Raw genomic sequence first — 21,925 nt, 5'->3', positions numbered from 1 at the left:
TTCGATGTGACAGGAAATCTGAAAAAATTTTGCAAAATTTTTTGGAAACTAAACAAAGCCTTGATGTAAACAAGTGCAGGGAGAGGGACAGGGGTGCGGAGCGTCCTGACGGCCTGCCTGCCTGACCCTGACCCAACCGGTGGCCTCGGATCCGGAGATTCTGCAGACACACATGAGTGCCTGCCACTGCCAGTGCCACCCACAACCTCTCTTCTCCTCCCTCAAGACTCAAGTACTACCTTGCAAGGTCAGCAGCTCCAGTTTAAAGCCTAAACCTGAACCTGAACCCGGCTTCTGCTTGCTGCCACCTAATCGGCATATAACAATTTGCATTGCATCCAGGTGTGGCCTATGGCCCTGGCAATGGCATGCCTCAGCCTCTGCCTCTTCTTCTCCCTCTACTAAACCTGTTGTCAGTGAGGCTTGGCTTAAACCTCGCCACCAATCCACCTACTCCGGGCTTTGCAAAGTTGCAGAGCCACTTTCTTGCGCTGCTGCTTCCGGCACAAGCAACGACACAGATTTGCAAGTGACACCAGCTTCAGCTGATCCTACAGCATCACCTCACCCTCACCTCATCCCCTTCCTCGGGTTCGTCGTAGTTTGGTCGCCTGGATGGATATGCTTCGGGAGTGAAAGTGCAGCTCTCAAGTACAGGTCAAGTGTAGCGCTTTCTGACTGGCGACTTGGCAGCTGCAGAGGGGGATTGCCTCCTGGTGTGATGATGAGCAGCAGGAGTCGAACTCGAAGCAGGTGGCGGGGCGCGTGCGCGGCGCCGCCGCCGCCGCTGTTGCTGCTGCTGCTGCTGCGGTGCGCGCTCGTCATGGCGTGCATGGGCGGCGCGCTGGCCGTGGACGCGCAGGGCGCGGCGCTGCTGGCGTGGAAGCGCACGCTGCGCGGAGGCGCGGAGGCGCTCGGGGACTGGAGGGACACCGACGCGTCGCCGTGCCGGTGGACGGGGGTGTCCTGCAACGCGGCGGGCCGGGTCACGGAGCTCAGCCTGCAGTTCGTCGACCTGCACGGCGGCGTTCCCGCCGACCTGCCGTCCTCCGCCGTGGGCGCCACGCTGGCGCGCCTCGTGCTCACGGGCACCAACCTCACGGGCCCCATCCCGCCGCAGCTCGGGGACCTGCCGGCGCTGGCGCACCTCGACCTCAGCAACAATGCGCTCACGGGGTCCATCCCGGCCGCCCTGTGCCGGCCCGGAAGCAGGCTCGAGAGCCTCTACCTCAACTCCAACCGCCTCGAGGGCGCCATCCCGGACGCCATCGGCAACCTCACGGCGCTGCGGGAGCTCATCATCTACGACAACCAGCTCGAGGGAGCCATCCCGGCGTCTATCGGCCAGATGGCCAGCCTCGAGGTGGTCCGCGCCGGCGGCAACAAGAACCTCCAGGGCGCGCTGCCGCCGGAGATCGGAAACTGCTCCAACCTCACCATGCTCGGCCTCGCTGAGACAAGCATCTCCGGCCCGCTCCCGGCGACACTCGGCCAGCTCAAGAGCCTCGACACCATCGCCATCTACACGGCGATGCTCTCCGGGCCGATACCTCCCGAGCTCGGCCAATGCAGCAGCTTGGTCAACATCTACCTGTACGAGAACGCGCTCTCCGGGTCCATCCCGCCGCAGCTCGGCAAGCTCAGCAACCTCAAGAACCTGCTGCTGTGGCAGAACAACCTCGTCGGCGTCATACCGCCGGAGCTCGGGGCGTGCTCGGGGCTCACCGTCCTGGACCTGTCCATGAACGGCCTCACCGGACACATCCCGTCGTCGCTCGGGAACCTGACGTCGCTGCAGGAGCTTCAGCTCAGCGTGAACAAGGTGTCCGGCCCGATCCCCGCCGAGCTCGCGCGCTGCACCAACCTCACCGACCTCGAGCTCGACAACAACCAGATATCCGGTGCCATCCCCGCTGAGATCGGCAAGCTCACGGCGCTGCGCATGCTCTACCTCTGGGCTAACCAGCTCACGGGGAGCATCCCGCCGGAGATCGGCGGCTGCGCGAGCCTCGAGTCGCTCGACCTGTCGCAGAACGCGCTCACCGGGCCCATCCCGCGCTCCCTCTTCCGCCTGCCGCGGCTCTCCAAGCTGCTGCTCATCGACAACACCCTCTCAGGCGAGATACCACCGGAGATTGGCAACTGCACGTCGCTCGTCCGGTTCCGTGCGAGCGGCAACCATCTCGCCGGCGTGATTCCTCCCGAGGTTGGTAAGCTTGGCAGCCTCAGCTTCTTTGACCTGAGCTCGAACAGGTTGTCAGGCGCCATCCCGGCGGAGATCGCCGGGTGCCGGAACCTCACGTTCGTCGACCTCCACGGCAATGCCATCGCCGGCGTTCTGCCTCCGGGGCTGTTCCACGACATGCTTTCGCTGCAGTACCTGGACCTGTCGTACAACTCCATCGGCGGCGCGATCCCGTCGGACATCGGCAAGCTCGGTTCGCTCACCAAGCTCGTCCTTGGCGGGAACAGGCTCACGGGCCAGATACCTCCAGAGATCGGTTCGTGTTCACGGCTCCAGCTCCTGGACCTCGGTGGCAACACGCTGTCCGGCGCGATACCGGCGAGCATCGGCAAGATTCCGGGGCTGGAGATTGCTCTCAACCTGAGCTGCAACGGCTTGTCTGGCGCGATACCCAAGGAGTTCGGTGGCCTCGTGCGGCTTGGCGTGCTCGACGTGTCGCACAACCAGCTCTCCGGTGATCTCCAGCCGCTGTCGGCGCTCCAGAACCTCGTGGCCCTCAACATCTCCTTCAACGACTTCACCGGCCGCGCGCCCGCGACGGCGTTCTTCGCGAAGCTGCCGACGAGCGACGTGGAGGGCAACCCAGGTCTGTGCCTGTCGCGGTGCCCCGGCGACGCCAGCGAGCGCGAGCGCGCGGCGCGGCGCGCCGCCCGCGTCGCCACCGCGGTCCTGGTGTCCGCGCTCGCCGCCCTCCTCGCCGCCGCGGCGTTCCTCCTCGTCGGCCGCCGCAGGCGCTCGTCGTCGTTGTTCGGCGGCGCGCGCTCCGACGAGGACGGCAAGGACGCCGAGATGCTGCCGCCGTGGGACGTGACGCTGTACCAGAAGCTGGAGATCAGCGTGGGCGACGTGGCGCGCAGCCTGACGCCCGCGAACGTCATCGGGCAGGGCTGGTCCGGGTCGGTGTACCGCGCCAGCGTGCCGTCCACGGGCGCGGCCATCGCCGTGAAGAGGTTCCGGTCGTGCGACGAGGCGTCGGCCGAGGCGTTCGCGTGCGAGGTCGGCGTGCTGCCCCGGGTGCGCCACCGCAACATCGTGCGGCTCCTCGGCTGGGCCGCCAACCGCCGGACGCGCCTCCTCTTCTACGACTACCTCCCGAACGGCACACTCGGCGGCCTGCTGCACAGCGGCTGCGGCGGCGGCGGCTCGACCGGCGGCGCCGTGGTGGTGGAGTGGGAGGTGCGGCTCTCGATCGCCGTCGGCGTGGCCGAGGGCCTCGCGTACCTCCACCACGACTGCGTGCCGGCGATCCTCCACCGCGACGTCAAGGCCGACAACATCCTCCTCGGAGAGCGGTACGAGGCGTGCCTCGCCGACTTCGGCCTCGCCAGGGTCGCCGAGGACGGCGCCAACTCGTCGCCCCCGCCGTTCGCCGGGTCGTACGGGTACATCGCTCCCGGTAAGCCGGCCGCCATTCTTCCTCCTTCTCGTACAGTACGTAATGCAATCCCGGTCGTTCGTTACAACTCAGTACGAGAATCTGACGGTTGTGATTTGGTCCCTGGGGGCTCCCCTCCCCGTCCCGCGCAGAGTACGGGTGCATGACCAAGATCACGACGAAGAGCGACGTGTACAGCTTCGGTGTGGTGCTGCTGGAGGCCATCACGGGGCGGCGGCCGGTGGAGGCGGCGTTCGGGGAGGGGCGGAGCGTGGTGCAGTGGGTGCGGGAGCACCTCCACCAGAAGCGCGACCCCGCGGAGGTGATCGACCAGCGGCTGCAGGGGCGGCCGGACACGCAGGTGCAGGAGATGCTGCAGGCGCTCGGGATCGCGCTGCTCTGCGCCAGCGCGCGGCCCGAGGACCGGCCGACCATGAAGGACGTGGCGGCGCTGCTGCGCGGCCTCCGGAACGACAACGACGGCGGCGCCGAGGCGCGCAAGGTCAGCGGCGGCGGCGGCGGCGGGGCGAGGCCGCTGGACTCGGCTAGGTGGGCCGCTGCGGCCTCCTCGCCGGCCCAAGCCCAGTCGCAGTCCACGTCCAGCTCGTTGGCGTACTCAGTGTAATAGCGTCGCCGTCCTAACTCAGAAGAGGATCCGCCCATGGTGGCGCCATCCATTAGCAAAGCTTGGCTCTGACATGGTAACATAACATTGACTGGACGTCGTCGAGCCTATGAACCGTCGGCGTGTAGACGCACCGCCGCTAGCCGGCCGCCAAGGCGGGCTAGAAGGAGCGGTGGACGCTCATCGCAACCACCGCCACCAAGTATGATCATGTCGACCGGATGAGGCGGAGGCAGGGTGGGGAAGAAGACGAAGGCGCCACCATGAATCAATCAATGGATGGATTGAAGCAAGCAATAATTCCTTTTGTACCATACTACGCATAGCTGTAGAACAGTGTATCTTGCACCGAAGTTAATTGAGTTACCCAATGATCATGATTTTGTCCGGAATCATTCGGCGTGTCGCCGCTCGCCGGCCGTGCAAATTGTTCAGGTGTGGGCACGGTGGTATCAACGGCTGGTTCAGGTGAATGTTCCATGACCAGGAGAGGACAGCTGGTAGGGCGTATGGGACGGGAGAGGATGGATGCCCGATCTGATCTTCCTTGTCCTTCCTGTCCTGCACACACACACGACACATGGTAGCTAAAAGCAGCTCCAGCTGAAATTGTAGACCGGAAAGGGACGCGCCAGCGACTGGCCTGCGATCTGAATGAATAATAGTGAAGCGTTGCTCTCATCTTTTTCAATGCAGACGCCTGAAAAAACGGAACCTTTTGTGAAGCCTACTGAATGCCAACAGGGAGACCCTTTTGGGCAGAGAGGAGATTGGTGCAGCTGTCCGGGCCATAGAATGTTCAGCACAATCAGAGCAGGGGATCACCAATGTGCCTGCTACTGCCACTGTCCCCAAATTCCTCACTCTCCAACCACTGCCCGTGCCCGACACACCAACTCCATGCGAAATATGGCTTTGTCATCCATACCATTACCCGTTGAAGCACGTGTGCGTCTCCTAGCTAGATTCATGGCCATGACACATTTGGCTTCGTCTCGCCACCTCAATTCCCATAGTTTTGCGTGGGAGCACAGGTCAGGTCCGACGCTGCAACGTTGTTCTCCCAACGGAGCATTGGGCGCTATTTATTTCCTCATCAACTACATTGTTGACAGTCGCAAAAGCTTGGCTTTTATAGACACCTCACTTGTTGACGGACAAGCTGCCTAACGTAGAATGAAAATGCAAGCGCACCATCTCCCAAGCACTAGCACTAGCACTAGCACAACAACATGCATCTTCGCCAAGGGGCTGCCTACGTCCGTCTTCTAAGAAATCCACTCCAGCCTGAACGTTTCGTTCACTACAGTTACAACTGATGGACTCATCTGCTGGGCATCCGATGGCCAGCAAGAAATACTAGAGATTGATGACTTTTTCGGTTTAGCGCTATATGCATGCATGAGTTACGTACTCATTATTGCCGATTAATCATGCATATGTCTTGGTACACAGCACAGCACAACTGAGCTGCGTCGGGCTCAAGGCAGCAGTCGGCACATCAGGCCGGCGGCTGGCGGACGAAACCGGCGTCGCATTCGTTCTCAGGCTACTATTGCATTGCATGCATGCCAACGTACTACTGCCAAGGCAGGCACTGTGCCGACTGACGATGGAGTTGTCTGGGCCAGAGAATGTCTGGTACGGTGGTGCTGGTGGCGCATGCATTGCCGGCTGCGCGCGTGCGTGCATGATTCACGCATCATGCTAGGATGATGCATGATTGATTGATTCCATGGATGGCTTATTTGGATGCTCATGTCCATGTATCTACTCCAATCCATGTCTACTCTGCTCAGGCAGCAGTTGGCACACATCAGGGCGAACGATCGAAACCGGCCTCAGCTCCACTGACCACTGCTGCAGCATGCATGCCAAAGCCTTGTTTAGTTTGAAATTTTTTTTTCTACAAAATGGACATTGTAGCATTTTTATTTCTATTTGATAAATATTGTCCAATCATAGGCTAAGTAGGCTCAAAAAATTCATCTATCAAATTACAAATAAAATTGTACAATTAGTTATTATTTTTATCTATATTTAATGTTCTATGTATGTGCTGCGAGATTTAATGTGACGAGAAATTTAAAACTTTTTGTAAATTTGTTTGGGAACTAAAGAAGGCCCAATTGCCAAGTGCCAAGGCAGGCACTGTGCCGACTGACGATGGAGTTGTCGACAGCATGTGTGTGGTGCTGGTGGGGCGCATTGCAGGCCCCGTGCGTGCACGATTGACGGATCATGGATGATTCCATTTCCACGTGTACTCAGTCTGTAGAATGAATGAGTGGGAGCGGCGCATGATTCGTACGTACCTTGGTGCTCGGCAGAACAGAATGGACCGCTGGATTGAGATACAATGCTATTTCAGCGATACTTTTTAGCGAACAAACACTCACACGGTCACACCAAATCAGCATAAACATCAATTAATGTGCAATGCACATCATAAAGCCAGCCAGGTGTTGTGCATTGCCGTGCGAATCTTTGTTCCCACTATCCCTGACAAAAGGAAATTTCTCAGCTAGAAGATTTCATCGTTGCGGGAAGCCCCAATGAAAAGGATTAGTCGTGATAGAGATGACACTGACACGTCGGCCGAATGTCGTACCGTGAGTCCGTGACAAACTTGTGCCAAAATTGCAAATGCGATCCACGGAATATAAGTGGGCCGGCCCGTCTCGACTGACTAACTTAATGGGCTCTCACAAACCAGATAGAGGGAAAAAATAAATGCATGGCCGGCCCGGTGGAGTCCACTAAGGCATTGGTTCTGTTCTTGCCGATAAGACAGGAGTGAGAAAAATGAAGAGATGGAGACAAGTTTTAAGGCCAAGAATTTGGTTGACCATAGATGTATGAAGTTCTTGCCGATAGATGCAAAAGGGGGTTATGGAGACAGGACAATTACATCAAATAGCTAAACAAAATATCTGTAAAAATTGAAGTAAAAAGACAAAAATATTGCGATAAAAATCTAATTATCATGCTAATTGCACAGACCACCGTACCGGTTATTCCCTCCGTCCTGTAATACAGTATATTTTGGTATTCAACATTTTTCCTCAAATATAATGCAATCTATAGGACAAAAATCAATTTTACATTAAATACTTTCCATTTATCAACCATTCACCATCAATCACGTTGATGATAGCATCTGATCGTTACTCATTAGGAAATAAAATGAGGATATATGCGTCTTTTGTATTCTCTCAATTTGTCCTAAAATTCCTAGGATGCACTATATTACAGGACAGAAGAGGGAGTAACTCATATCAAAATGATACATTTTTTTATTAATGGGAAATAGAAAAAAGGAAGCATTAGTTAATTAAAGATATGGATGAAAAAAACATATGGATCAATGGTTGATGAGTTTGCTGCAACCATATAGAGACTACAGATTATCTATATACATACTGTGTTAGGAAATGGATAAAAAGGAAAGGAAAAGGCATAGAAATTAATAAGATCATTTGTTTATTACATGCAAGTGTTAAGCACGAACACTAATGCTTAGTAGGTCTTTCTAAGACTCTAGCCGGTTCGAGACGCATGGGTCAATTGACTAGTTGTTAACTAAAACCGGAATGATCCATTGAGTTATTTATGGAAAAGGACGGCTAAAAGAAAAGAAGAGAAATCATTAGCTACTCACTATAAACACTCTTCCTAAGTACGTCTAGACCTTTCTCCCCCCTTCTAGTTGTTTGCTCTTTCCTCCCTCTTCTTGTAGCTGTTTCTTGTTCTTGTTATAGTGGAGTTGTTTCTTCTTAATAAATTTCAGTAGGGGCCTTGCCCCTCCTGTTTACTTAAAAAAACACTCTACACTATAAAATTTTCATAGTGCAGGACCTGTTTGGATTATTACTAGGTCCAGTTACTAGTTTGGGCTAAAATTTAGCTAAAATTAGTTGAAGTTGGCTAACAATTAGTTGAAGAATTGGCTAAAAAAAATCTACAATTAGCCATGGTACCCAAAGAAACGCTTACTCATCAGTCATCACATACATGGTGATCAAAACACTCTATGTGGATTTCTTCATGTATACATATAACTCGAGAAAAAAAATCAGACCAAATGAAAGGAAAGCCTCATCACATACATCAAATCGAAACCTTTTTGCCTCTGCTACCGGCCCGGTCGCGCGCGTGTACGCAGCTGGGCTCAAAACTCATTAGCATGCAGTAACCAACGAGGGACTACTAATAATTAATAGACCTAGCTCTAGCTATAACTAACACCGTTGCTATACGATCCATATATCCGGTTGATGAGAGCGGCGGCGATCCAACTAGATCATCCTCCGGCACGGCCGCACGGTGGTGATCGATCTCTGTATGTATCTGTGCACGTATCTGCTTTCTTCTTCATCGTCAGTTCAGCATGCCATGCATGACGACGACGCATGCATGGTCGCCGGCCATGGATGCATCACGGGCAGTGCACGTTCCTGCCGGGCCCTCCGTAGTAGAAGTAGTTGCCCCAGGCGCGGTTGTACGCGCCCTGGATGTCGTAGCATCCGGGGTGGTCGGCGACGAGGCGGAGCGCGGCGGCGGGGACGAGGCTGTTGTCGCCGTCCACCACCTGCACGTTGCGGAAGTAGGCGGCGCGGTTGAAGCCCTCGCGGGGGAAGTGGCCGCTCCCCATCTGCGTCGGCGTGTGCGACCCCGACGGGCGCGAGTTCACCACCTCGCCGCCGAACTGCACCATGTTGGCGTGCCCGCCCAGGTGCGTGAACAGCAGCGACGGCCAGTACCCCACCAGCGGACCTGACCCCAGCTGCAGCCACCAGTTCCCCCGGTGTGGGTCCTGCACATGTATATATACATATGCATATCACTTCTTGCTTCAACGACTGAAGCCGTGTACTATGTGTGGTGCACATATATATATAATTATATATACCTTCCATATGAGCAGGCTGATGTCGAACTGCCGGCCGTTGTAAACGGAGGTCGGCGAGATGGCAGCTCCAATGGCGATCCGGTTGTTGGTCTGGACGAAGCCGGAGCAGTGCAGGTTGTAGCATCCAGTCTCCTGGTATGCATCCGTCTGCCAGGCAAAGATGATGCAGCATTCATCAGCTGTACTGTTCTCTGGGACTTCCATTTCATGAATATATCAAGTTGCTGATGAGTTCTGAAACTATACAACGCGTTTAATTTACTAGCTAGCTAGTACTTGATAAAATGTGACTGCTGTACATTTGTACATCACTTTAGTAAAAGAAAAACTGCAATAACGCATTTGTTCAGATGAATATAAAATACGTTTAACACGGAATTTGTTTGAACTTCAGTTATTTTCTCTTAAAGCCACAATGTGGACGAGTAGATTAGAAGGAGCGAGAGCAAGGCACCAGAGGTGTTGCAGCATGCATTATCGCTCTTGATGCTTTTCATTGTTTGAGGCCCTTGTTTAGTTCCCGAAAATTTTCAAGATTCTTCATCACATCGAATCTTTGTACACATGCATGAAGTATTATATATAGACGAAAATAAAAACTAATTGCATAGTTTGACTGTAATTTACGAGACAAATCTTTTGAGCCTAGTTACGCTGTAATTGGATAATATTTGTCACATACAAACGAAAGTGCTACAGTAGCAAAACTAAAAAATTTCGCGAACTTAACAAGGCCTGAATGCATGGTAATATATATAATGTATATAGCATTTGTTTAGAGTAGATTTCAGGAAGTTAATTACCGTCCAGTATGTGAAGAACCTCGGGTTGCTATCTCCATACAGTTCAGGGCTCACCTGAGTAAACAATGCAAGCAGGAAGTTAGCACTGTCTCCAGCAGAATCTGTTTGACTGACCCAAGCTAGCATGCTGAGGAGCTCTGGAACTTAACCACCAGCATTGCAGGTCAATGGGCACATATTTCCAATCGAGATCACAGTGATGGAATCTAATTAATGAGCGCCAGTTCTACATCACCTTAATGTACTACCAAGTCAACATACAGCCACATGCATATGCATGATGCAGAGAAAGATCCAACTATCATTCCATACATATAGAGTTTTAAGTTCAAAAACACACACTACTATTGGTGGTTACTAGAAGCAAGGTCAAAATAGTTTATTGCGGGAAGTTCTATATCTACCTCTAGTAGTATCCTCAAGATCCTAAGCTCTAGCACAAGACTAGTTCTCACTCCTCACCAAAATACCATGCTGCTGGTTAGAACCAGAAGAAAGTGGTTTCAGTTTCAGGTTAAGAAGAAAAAAAACTGATGTATGGTGTCTTCCAAGTTCAAAACTTCAAAATTTCTGAGATGATAGCACAAGACTAGGGCCTTGTTTAGTTCCGAAAAGTGAAAAGTTTTCGGTACTGTAGCACTTTCGTTTGTTTGTGACAAATATTATCCAATTATGGACTAACTAGGATCAAAAGATTCGTCTCGTAATTTACAGCTAAACTGTGTAATTAGTTTTTGTTTTTGCTTATATTTAATATTTCATGCATGTGCCACAAGATTCGATGTGACGGAGAATCTTGAAAACTTTTTGCTTTTCAGGGTGAACTAAAAACAAGTCCTAGTTCTCACCAGAAGTATTGGTGCAAGCAAAGAGGACCTGCAAAGTTCATTCACACATATGCATGCCTGGGCCTGGTTGATGATAGGCAGGCACCAGCCACCAGCAGCCACATTTACTGGTGTCACCAACCGGGATGCCTGAAGAGCTACTGCGAGTCAGGTTCCCATTACTCGCAAGACAGATGCAGGGCCTTTTTCATCAGTTTGAGGACTACTGACGCGAGAGCACTGCAGGAACAAGTGCAGGCCTTTATATTTCTCATCACTACTATCTCTGGAGAAGACAATCCGGACGACGCGGCAATGGAGCACCGGCAGCAGCTGGCTAGGCTAGCCACTAAAATTTCTATCTACTTCCAGGTTTAAACGCATCCGGCATGTACTTGTAATAAGAAGGTTAAGTGACGGTGAGTACATATATACGGCAGTAATAAGGGCGGTTGGTTACAGTACCTGCCATCCGGCCTCAATGGTGTTGAGGTCGTTGCCGAAGGAGCCGGAGATGACCCAGATCTGGGAGAGGCTGAACTCCGCCGCCGACGCCACCTTGGCCGACCACACGTTCAGGCTGGCCTTGGCGCCGTAGAACTGGTCCCCCGTCACGTACCCCACCGCGTGCTGCGCCGTCGTCGCCGTCGCCGTGCCGCCGCCCCAGCCATGCGAGCAAGCAAAATGTATAATGGCCATCTATCAGATCGAGCTGATCCATCGAGGTATAGAGTGGTAGTACTACGTGATCAAGGAGTGCGTAGCTAGACGTTGCTCCACACTACTATCGCCATGGCAATTGCTGTTGCCACGGCTGCACAGTGAAGTCTGCAGTCACCACCATGCACAGTACAATCAATGTACTGTGCGGCAGCCAGCCTACTACTGCACCACCGGCTGGCGTGCAGTGCAAGTGCAATGCATGGTCGACAAAAACTGAGGCTGCTGCAGGGATCGAAAGCACCATTTGGTTGCGTAATAAAATCGCGGCAGTTACTCTCCCACTAATACCGGTGTTTTCCCCAACTAATCCCAGCTTTAATGCTCCGGCAGCAGCAGTAGCAGTAGCAGTAGCAGCACTACTTAATTACTGTCCGGACGTGACAAAAGGTCTTCTCAAGACGTGATGTGTTCTGCGGTGCTAATGGCGGGCACGCCGTGGCGAAGGCGAAGGCGAAGGCGGGGGTGACTGACCTCGTGCCCGCTGCTGGTGGAGTCGCGGCGGGCGTTGCTGCTGGCCCGGGCCTTCATCCCGAACCGGCGGGCGGAGCTAGTCCGCAGCACGTCGCGCTTCGTCGTCCGCCGTATCGGCACCGTCCCCGCCGGGCACCGCTTGCCGCCGTCGCTCCACGCCTGCGGGAACACGCCGGCCTCCTCCTCCTCTTCCTCGGCAGCGCCGCTCTTGGGCATGGGCCTCTCCACGGGCTCGTCCTGGCAGCAGCACGTTGTTACACGACTCCGTCGTCCGAGGAAGAAGATGGAACTTGAAACAAATGCAGAAATGGCGCGCGGCGGCTCACCTCGGGCTTCTGGCCTCTGAGCATGGGGTGGTCGAACGCCGGCTGCAGGTGCGCCGGCACGCAGTGGATGACGTCGCCGTCGGGGCTCTGCACACAAGCGCACGCACGCACAAGTCACGACACGACGACGGGCCGAGATCGATCATTCCTGGGCAGCTGGAGTACACGACAGCGAGGTGGATTCGGTTGCTTGGCCGGAGCGGAGCCGGCAGCGCGCACAGCGACAAAGGAGTAGGTAGGAATGGAGTACGAGACGGGAAGCAACAAACTAACCTGGATTGTCATGTTGGAATCCTTGGCCATCCTGGCCATGCGCGCCATGATCCTCCTGTACGCCTCCCGCTCGTCCCCGGCACGGAACACCGCCTGGTGATTCGCCCGCACCGCGGCATGCTTCCTGCCGCCGCCGCCGTGTCCGTGCGTGGCGGAGGCCAGGGCGGCCGGGCACGAGGCGACGACGAGGAGGAGGAAGGGGACAAGGGAGGCAATGATTGGGAGCGTTCGGCCGCGGCTGCAACTAGTAGTAGAAGAAGAAGAAGCAGCAGCAGCCATGGGCCGACCTCGGATGATTATTGCTTTGTAGCACGAGGTGGAGGAGGGGGTGATGGCGTCGCGGTCGCGGTCGGTGCTCGTCGTTCTCCTCGTTGTCTGTATCCCACCTCTTGTTCTTCTTCTTCTTCCTCCTCCTCTGGAGCTGTCGGTTTGCTCGCGCATTGGCGTAGTGCTTGTCCTCTTCCTCTTCTTCTTCCCTCCCCAGGAGCGAGCAGGAGAAGAGAGGCCAGGACGCTCGCTATAAATACAGCCGCGTAGCGTGGGGGAAGGAGCGGAGGTTGAGGTGGAGCTCTCTCCGACTCCGAGGTCAAGACATCTCCGTGCTGTGTGTGTGCGCTATAGTTGGTTGGTAGCTAGGCTGGGGCAAGAAATGCCGAATTGATGACGGTGGATTCGAATGCGGAAATTTGGGTTCTCAACTCTCCACATTCCTCGGCCGGCCTCTGTCAAGAGATAGTAGAAGCAGAAGGGAGAGCTGGGTTACCGTGGGCGACGCCTCACCGTTTCTGTCTCCGCTGCATCGTCATCGCCATCAAGAGGATCGGGGTCGGGGGCTTGGCGGGGCTGGTGAGGAGACAGTGGGGCTGGATAGAGTGTGGCCTCGCGTGTAGTCGCACAACGAGCGAATAAAAATTAAAGAAAGGGACCAGATGAAAGAGAGAAAATGTGTTGTGTTGTGTTGTGCATTGCACCACGGAATGGAGGAGAGAGATAAGGTGGTCGATCGTGCCTTGCCTGCCTTTTCTTTTGCGTTGCTTTGCTTTCGCTGCAGGGAGAGAGAGAGAGAGAGAGAGGAGGCAGGGCGTGGTGGCGGGCATGTGCCAGGGGAGGAGGGAATTTTAAAGGCACCACAGTGGAGTTCGTTCATTCGTTCGATCAATCCATCGACCATCTGTGCGATCATGCTATCCAAACCGCACCCATCCTTGTATTTGCAGAGCTTTGTTGGGCCTCTTGGTTCTTTGACAGGGAATGAAGTTCAGGAAACTTCAGATCACACGTATTCACACATCTGATTTCTGATCTGATCGACCACCTAGCTAGTCCCGGATGAGAGTGAGTGAGTGACCTTGCAGCCTTTGCTCGTCATACGTCACTTGCTGCTTTCCTGCATGCCTAACCAAATCCAAGGACCAAGGGATCGATTCCTCTCTTTCAGTAGCTGTATGTATCAGCCTTTTCGATGGAGCTTTAAGTTTCGGTCAAAGCAACAGTGCCAGCTTGCAAAAGCACATGAATCTTTGCATTTTCCAAATTTAAAACCCCCCTTTGGAGCAAGAACAATAGAAATCATATTCTTTCTATCTTTAAAGAAAAAATGAAGAACATTTGAGCATCCAGTTAATTTATGGAAGTGACAACAATGCTCAAAATAAACTAAAATAACACTATATATCCGTCTCTAAAAAAAAACTAACCATTTTTGCTATTATAAAAAGAGCTTATAAAAAATATACATTTGCATCTAAGTTGCCCTCATTTGTCAGCATTACAAATAAGATAAAACATATCTGCCACTGGTGTTGCATTTTTTTACATTTTACACGTCCATATATGAAGCTTGTTGAGCGTGTTCAGTTCACCACTAGTTGGTGTTATTTGGCAGTCAACTTAACTTACAGTAGTGTTACCTATGTTGCAATCTGTTGAGCTGGTACACACTACTTGTCTCAAGAATGAAGCAGCTTTAGACACATCACATAAGCCACACCTAGTACAATCTGCACATGCTGCCCAATGCAAGTCCATTCTCTTTCGGCATTCTTTGATCTCACTTTTCCCTCCTCTTTTTCTCAACAAAGGCAAGAACAAAGGCAACAAAAGCCATTATATGGCACGTAATGGCATCATAGCTAGCAGCAACCTCCACAGACATTACTACTTCATTCATCAGTCCTTCCCTGGTCCTGTCCTGTTGCTTCACTCCCTGGCTGGCTGGGCTGTCCGGCCTGCTCAAAGTTCCTGCACTGTGCCTCCCCAAGGATCATAACTCCCATGTCTCACTCTCACAACACAACCTAGAAAGAGATCGATCGATCTGCAGTACCATGGCCTACATTTTCTGATATGATGATCCTCCTTGAATGAACGGATCTCAACTCGATCACTGCATCTGAAAACTGCAATGCAAAGAGAGAAAGGCAGTGAAGCAGGCAGCAGGGTCAGGTCCACTGCAACCAGCGAGTGTGTGGAGAGCAAAGCGCCATAGGCAGTCGTCAATTAAGCTTGCCTTGAATTCTTCAGTAGTACTCTCCCCCATTCATGATGCTGCTTGCTAAACTTGCTATTGGGGCCTTGTTCCGTTCCAAAAAAAACTTTGCAAAATGGTCACTGTAACACTCTCGTTTGAATTTAACAAATATTGTCTGATTATGAAAAAACTTTGCAAAATGGTCACTGCAAAATATTGTCTGATTATGAATTTAACAAAAAAACTCTAGATTTTTATCTATATTTAATGTTTCATGCATGCATCGCAAGATTGGATGTGACTGAGAATTTGAAATTTTTTATAAATTTTTTTAAGAACTAAACAAGGCCAGCAAGCATCCTAATCTTTTGGCATCTCTCTTGCACCTACCAAACACACAAGCCACTGCAGTAGTGCATTGCTTTCGTTCATAAAGGCGGTCTGCTTGAGGGCCACACTGAGTGAGGCCACAGCCGCAAGACTGTGAGGGCCACCGGTGTGGTGCCTTTTGCACTGCACACGGCCGGGCCATAGGCCACAGGGTGTGGGCGAAAGAGTAAAAGATATCTCAGTCATCAGTGGGAGGAGGAGGACGGGAGGACCCATGGTGGTCGCTTCTGCCAGCTGTGGGGCTAGTTCTCTCTACTTGCTGCTTCTGATGCTATGCTTGCATTGCGTTTGCAGCGCGGCCGCGGTGTATTGCATTGCGGAGGCGGAGGCGGAGGCGGAGGCGCACCAACCTTGGGGAATCGATCGATCGATTGTTTCGGCTCCAGTGCCATCCTACTGTCCTCCATCCATTCCATGTTCTTTTAAGAGTGACTACACTGCTTTTCAGGCCTCAAATGGATGGATGTACCAGCAGGGAGGGCACTTTGATGGCGTATCGGCATGCTTTGCTCTCGCCTTTTCTGATGGAGGGATGGCATGCGTGTCCCCTCGCCTGCTTGCCATCTACCCAGGTTTAAATCTAACTTGACTGATTAGTGATTACTACTAGTAGTAGTAATCGTTGGTGACTCGGTAGTAGGACTGCCAACTGATCCTTTCGTTCATCTTTTAGCTTCGCTTTTTTGTTTAATTTATTCTCCCTTTGTGGAGTACAGTATCAGTCTATCAGAGTATGTTTGACTGCGGGTGCAAACATTTGCATAATTGAGGGTTGTCAGTGAAGAGGCTGCCAGATCAGATGAGAGGAAGGTGGGTGTGGTGGATACATAGGCGCATAGCACGGCTGGGTGTAGTGTACCAAAGTGGAGAGGCAACTAGCAGGCAGCACATGCAGGCACATTCTCCCTCTGCTGCGAAGATGGGAGCAGGAATATAATACCACTGCTAAACAAAACTCTTGGCCTGTGATGGGGCTGAATACGAAGTGTGTAATATTCTCTGCACAGACTGGTGGTTAACAGGGCTCTGGGACGCCGCTGCAGCTGAATTCTCTGCACTTCCATGGCGGTAAAGTTCAGATTCAATTAACCATGGCGGCAAATTCCCATCTAGTAGTTAATAAACCTCCCTCTTTGCTCCAAAAAAAAAACAAAGGAATGATCCAGTTGACAGGCGATTTAGACATGGCGTGGTGATGAATCGAGCGTAGCACAGCCACAGCGACTGCATTTGTTGGTCCACGACGGCCTGTGTGAGATCTGGGAGTTAAACCGGTGTATCTTATCACAGTCCAGTACGGCTACCTGTGTTTGTGTTTGAGGCCACGTTTAAGTTTTTGGATTTTGACATTATAGCATTTTCGTTTTTATTTGACAAATATTGTCTAATCATGGAGTAACTAGGCTTAAAAGATTTGTCTCGCAATTTACATGCAAAACTGTGCAATTAGTTTTTGTTTTCATCTATATTTAATGCTACATGTATGTGCCGTAAAATCCGATATAACGGGAAATTTTGAAAAGTTTTTGGTTTTCCAGGTGAACTAAACAAGGCCTCAATGGGGCTGAATATTATTACTGTACCACGAAAGGTGAATGCGTGAGAGCGAGCGGCTCCAGGTTCTGCGGTGCAGTGCAGCTCTCCACTGTCCATACTACATGGCTGCCCAGAGGCAGGAGAAAACAGAAGCGAGAAAGAAGCACAGTGAAGGTCGCTACAGTGTCCGGACAGAGGCTCCTCAAACAGTCTTGCAAGCGTGCGTGCGCATCCTCGTCGGGAGGTATCCTAGTACTGAGTACACTGACCAGTCTCTATCTCTGTATCATACACTCAGATACACTACCCATGCATATGATATACGTACGTATGCAGGGGACCAAGTAGATGTACGTATATACAGCTAGGCGCTTGAATGTGACTGTCGGTGGGCAAGGGCAAGCAACCACTAACAACCTCCGTTCCGTTCTTGCGGCTCCTAACTCTCTCAAGATCGCCGTAGCTAGCCATATCGCGGAGATGGACAGGGGAGCGAGAGGCGCCGACCGGGGAACGTGTCACCCGATCGGACGGAGAGAGGGGGTAGGAAACTATCAGCGTCGCAGTTCGCGGAATCGCGTCCGTTGTCCTGACGCTGGTTGGAGCGCTACCCGACCGTGCTGGGGCAGTGGAGGGTGCATGGAAGGCCGGAGGCCATGGCAAACCAGCCGAAGTAGAGCAGGCAGCAGGTGGTCGGGTGAAGCTGCTCCTCCGGCCTCCGGGTCCGGGGAGGACCAGACAGCGCCCCATGGCATGCGGCGGCCGAGCACTGTACATGGCACAAGAAGGGGGCGCATTTCGCTTTTCGCTTTCAGGGCAGACAAACTCAGATCTTGTTTAGTTTACGAAATTTAATTCATTTATATTAGGTAATCATTATTTAACTATGTACTAATTAGAATCAAACTCACAAAAATTCTAGACAAACTATATAACTAATTTTTTAATATATATTTAATATTTCATACATATGTCTAAAGTGTGACAGAAAATTTTTTAAAAAAATTTAGCCTCAGCTGCCACGGTTCTTCTACGTGGAAGGAGTTGATGTGGCATGCATGTACCGCGTCATGCGTGGCAGTCCCAAGTCAGCAGATCGAGCTGCTCCAGTGGCAGTCCACGCGGAGTCCAGCTCGCGGCCACATGTCAGCGCCGGTGACAATGTCCGGTATCATTCGACGGCGCCATGTACCGCATGGCTACTGACTGCTGCAGTGCTGCTGTATGCTCGCTGTACTACGTCTGTACGTGGCACAGTACAGGCCACGTACCCTGGTCCTCTGCACTCTTTTGTTTTGCCACCATAATAGTCACTTTGTTTCATGGCTGCATATAATTGTCTTCCTAGGAAAGTAAAGGGATGTACGTACGTACGTATCACGTACACCGGTACATGCTATGATGGAGCCGGGGCCGTGTACACCGTAGCCACGTCGGTACTGAGAGCATGAGGCGCAGTGGGATCAAGGGGGGGACATCATCATCGCCGTCAGGCGTCAGCCGCCCCTCCCCACCGGCCACCCACATCTTCAGAACGTGTCCTTCCTGTAAAAAGTGACCGACGGTCAAATCCGCAAATCTGAATTATTTTTTTGCAGCAACGTGGGCCAGGGCCACAGCGCTAATCATTTTTCTCTCTTGATCTGTTATTTTCTTCTCTCTATCCGGAGAGATGGCCAAACCTCCTTGATCATAGTAATGCACATTCGACACTGCACATACGCCTTTATCCGGACAAGGTTCTAAATGGAACCAGTGGTGATACAAGCCATGGCATCTACAAGAACCTTTCTTAAACTATCTCAAAATCTGAGCAATAGCATCTTCAAGAGCCATTAGACTTTGAAATTTAAGTTTTTGGCAAAGAAAATTGAGCTTAAAATGAATAACTTGGGCCTCTAAACAACATCAGGTAAAAAGTTTTTCAACTATAAATTTGTAGGGCATATTGAGAACGGCAACTTTGGTATCGACCATGTTACTATCCGAAGTCATTTGAAAATTAAAAATAGGAATAAATTCCAAGCAGAGATGGAGCTTGAGTGCTTGACCAAGAAATCAGGAGGGGGCAATACGTGTAACCATCCTGTAAACAACAATGAACAGTACCCCATTTACTGAGCATCTCTAACAGTTTCCTAAATGAACTTGTTGTTTTTTGTTTACTTGGCAAAACTAGAAAATATCCACTCCAACAATTTGGTAAATAGGTTGTCATCTTTTGACAACTTGTCATCCAGCAGCACCGCACACCCATATTTGTCAACTTGTTATCCAGCAGATTAGTTGATTTAAATTTATCAAGCCCAATTGGCAAATTGTTGGAGACAGAAGAAAATCTCACTTGTCATATGTTTTACCAAACTGTTGGAGATGCTCTCTGCCTGTCTCTAAGAGTCTTCCTTAAACTCTCTCTCTCTAAATTCTTATTTCACTGCTGTTACATTCCTTCGTTTCCAACAAAGCACGTGACCATCGTGACAAGAAGACCAGAACAAAGATTGCTCTCTAATAATTTTGCTGGGTGAAGTTACAAGTGAAAAGGGGAGGAAAAAAGGGAGTAAAATCTGCCCATCCACACTTAATCGTAGAAGTCTTCCTCTGCCAAAGAAACCAGTTTTTTTAGTAAGTATATATATAAATGAGCAGGAGTTTGATTTTGAGAGAGAAAAGGTTCAAAGAGTCATACGAATAGAAGTTCAAATGGAAACTTACGTGCTTCTTCCTCTTGGTTCCAGTCATCATCGTCGTCATCAAACTCGATATTCTACAGGGCAAAAGTCGAGGCATCAGAGTGAGATACATATAACAATTACCTAAGCTACAAAACAGATCCCTTGTCCTACATCACAGAAACCCGTGCAAACAAAATTCAGTTCAGTGGTAAGTACTTGATTATAGTCATCGTCTGAATTTTCCTCCTCCTCTTGTACTTCTTCCTCTTCCTGCTCATCCTCATCCTCACCTTCCTTCTCCACCTTGCTTCCATCCTACAACCAAAGAGAAGTTAATATGGTAGAAGATGGTAGCAGGTAGCCTACAAAAATAGTACAAAAATAAAGGCGCATGCTTCTCATGTTAACATTTTGGCACAAGCTCGATAGTATGGTGATGAGAAACATAGCTCAAACTCCAAACCAGCAATAATACGAGCTAAATTCAAGCATGCTCACCGAGTTAACCTTATATACAAGCCTAAACTAGAATTTCAAAATACAAACACAAGGTGAGGCTCTTGCCTTGTGCTTTTGTTCAAGCTTCTCAAATACTTCAAATGCCTGCTCATCTGTCAAACACAAAAGCACAATCCAAGTAAAATGAGATGAAGTATAGCTAAGTAACATCTAGCACTAGCAAGTGTTCTCTTCAGTTCTTCGTGCTACCCAACAGGGAATAGAGTTGTGAAAATCAGATAACTTCATGAAGTAAACCTGAATCCTTATCCCATCGGAGTTTCTTGTTGCTTGCTTGCCCTCTTCTAGATCCTAAAAGGAACGAAATATCATGGTAATTATGCTGAAAACATAGAGCTGACAATAAATTACACTGACATACAAATGAGTTCAAGAGTCAAGACTACCTTGCACCAGTTCAGCAGGGAAATTTGAAGGAGTCAGTTTGAGATACAACTTAAGACCCTCACGTTTGCTTGTCTTCCGTTTCCTATCAGAAAATCTTTCAATCTCTTTGTCTTCATTCTCTGACAACATATGAAATCATAAGATAATTAAGGTAAAACAAATTATCAATAAAGCTAGAAAAACACCGATTCAAAAAAAAAAGTACGACAAAAAAGAATGCTTAAAGATGATAGAGTAAAAATTAATTAACAGAACAAAGTAAAAGATGCTAGTAATGAACAAAGATGCTTTTATGAGTTTGCAAAATCGTTTCTACAAGTTTCTTATTCTACAATAACATATCCAAAGAGTGGCAGCTAGTACAATAAATAACAAAACTAGCAAAGCAGATGAATTGTTTGGAACAATGGATATATAGAACCAAAAAAATATAGCGTGCTTTCAACTAAGGGCTAAGACTGAATTGATTGATCTATGACCAATTTTCGAGAGTTGTTGTCTACTACATAGGTATAAGCCACGTTTGACAGCTTCATCAATTTATTTGAGGCTCCCTCCAAATTTCTGGACCAACTACTTGAAAGAAACTAAGTTTCTGCCTCCAAATTTACAGGGTCGACTGCCTACCCAACAGGTTTAAAGCAAATCTTGACTTCCGAGCAATCAAGCAGCAGAACCCAAGATAAGGAGCATTACCATTACGAAGAATCAGTAATAAAATGAACAAAAAGAAAAACCGTGATAGGTTCAGACCCAGTACTTTTCTTGGGAGCATCCTCCTCCAGGTAGTAGCAAGAACTCTTCCAGAACTCCTCGAGTTTCAAGGTGGACACAATCAGCGCCTTCTCCTCTTTGCTCGCCTTGGCGCACGTCATCTCTGGCAGGGTGATGTCCTGTTCAAGTGTTCATTTTGCAAGCACGCAGCACATCAGTTCTACTTCTACCGCACCACACAATGCAAGGTCGGAGCGGAGGGTGGGCGGGTGTGTGTGTGGTGGGGGGGGGGGGGGGGGTGGTTGTGGAGCGGAGACTGACCGGGAAGTCCTCGTGCGGCGTGTGCTTGGCCGGGTGGTCGTACCCGAAGCCCCCACCTCTCCCGCGGCCCCCTCTTCCACGGCCTCGGAACGCCATCGGGAGGCAACGCCGCGAGGCAGCAGATGGAGGCCGAAGGGGCGGCGGGGAGCGCGCGAGGCGATAGGGGAGAGGACGGCGACGGCGTCGGCGTCGGCGTCGGCGGTGAGATACGAGGGACTCGCCGCAGCCAGCAGATGAATCGACACGGCCGGCGGCGGCGGCGGCCGAGGCAAGTCTACAAATGGGCCCATAAAGTCCGAGAACTAACTAAGGACGGTTCGGTCCACCGGGCCC

The 21,925-nt window shown here is 50.9% G+C and overlaps 3 protein-coding genes across 3 annotated transcripts; 1 reads left to right on the top strand and 2 right to left on the bottom strand.

Annotated features, from left to right (window-relative positions):
• On the top strand, positions 107–4,640 carry LOC8078485 (probable LRR receptor-like serine/threonine-protein kinase At4g26540). Its single transcript, XM_002457225.2, has 2 exons — positions 107–3,641; positions 3,773–4,640. The coding sequence occupies exons 1-2, from the start codon at positions 173–175 to the stop codon at positions 4,243–4,245; spliced, it is 3,942 nt and encodes a 1,313-aa protein (XP_002457270.2). The 5' UTR covers positions 107–172; the 3' UTR covers positions 4,246–4,640.
• LOC8078484 lies at positions 8,213–13,538 on the bottom strand. The gene is made up of 7 exons (XM_002455065.2): positions 12,581–13,538; positions 12,308–12,394; positions 11,982–12,218; positions 11,253–11,417; positions 9,961–10,014; positions 9,158–9,304; positions 8,213–9,061 (listed from the first exon to the last, which is right to left on the bottom strand). Exons 1-7 carry the CDS (start codon positions 13,019–13,021, stop codon positions 8,684–8,686), a joined length of 1,509 nt encoding a protein of 502 aa, XP_002455110.1. The 5' UTR covers positions 13,022–13,538; the 3' UTR covers positions 8,213–8,683.
• On the bottom strand, positions 19,244–21,865 carry LOC8056553 (glutamic acid-rich protein). Its single transcript, XM_021455947.1, has 8 exons — positions 21,593–21,865; positions 21,318–21,450; positions 20,557–20,676; positions 20,408–20,461; positions 20,216–20,262; positions 19,868–19,966; positions 19,692–19,743; positions 19,244–19,577 (listed from the first exon to the last, which is right to left on the bottom strand). The coding sequence occupies exons 1-8, from the start codon at positions 21,686–21,688 to the stop codon at positions 19,558–19,560; spliced, it is 621 nt and encodes a 206-aa protein (XP_021311622.1). The 5' UTR covers positions 21,689–21,865; the 3' UTR covers positions 19,244–19,557.

This window comes from Sorghum bicolor, chromosome 3, assembly GCF_000003195.3.
Source record: "Sorghum bicolor cultivar BTx623 chromosome 3, Sorghum_bicolor_NCBIv3, whole genome shotgun sequence".
NCBI lineage: Eukaryota > Viridiplantae > Streptophyta > Magnoliopsida > Poales > Poaceae > Sorghum > Sorghum bicolor.
Note: the sequence above shows the minus strand (reverse complement) of the source record. Positions and strands in the feature narration are given on the sequence as shown.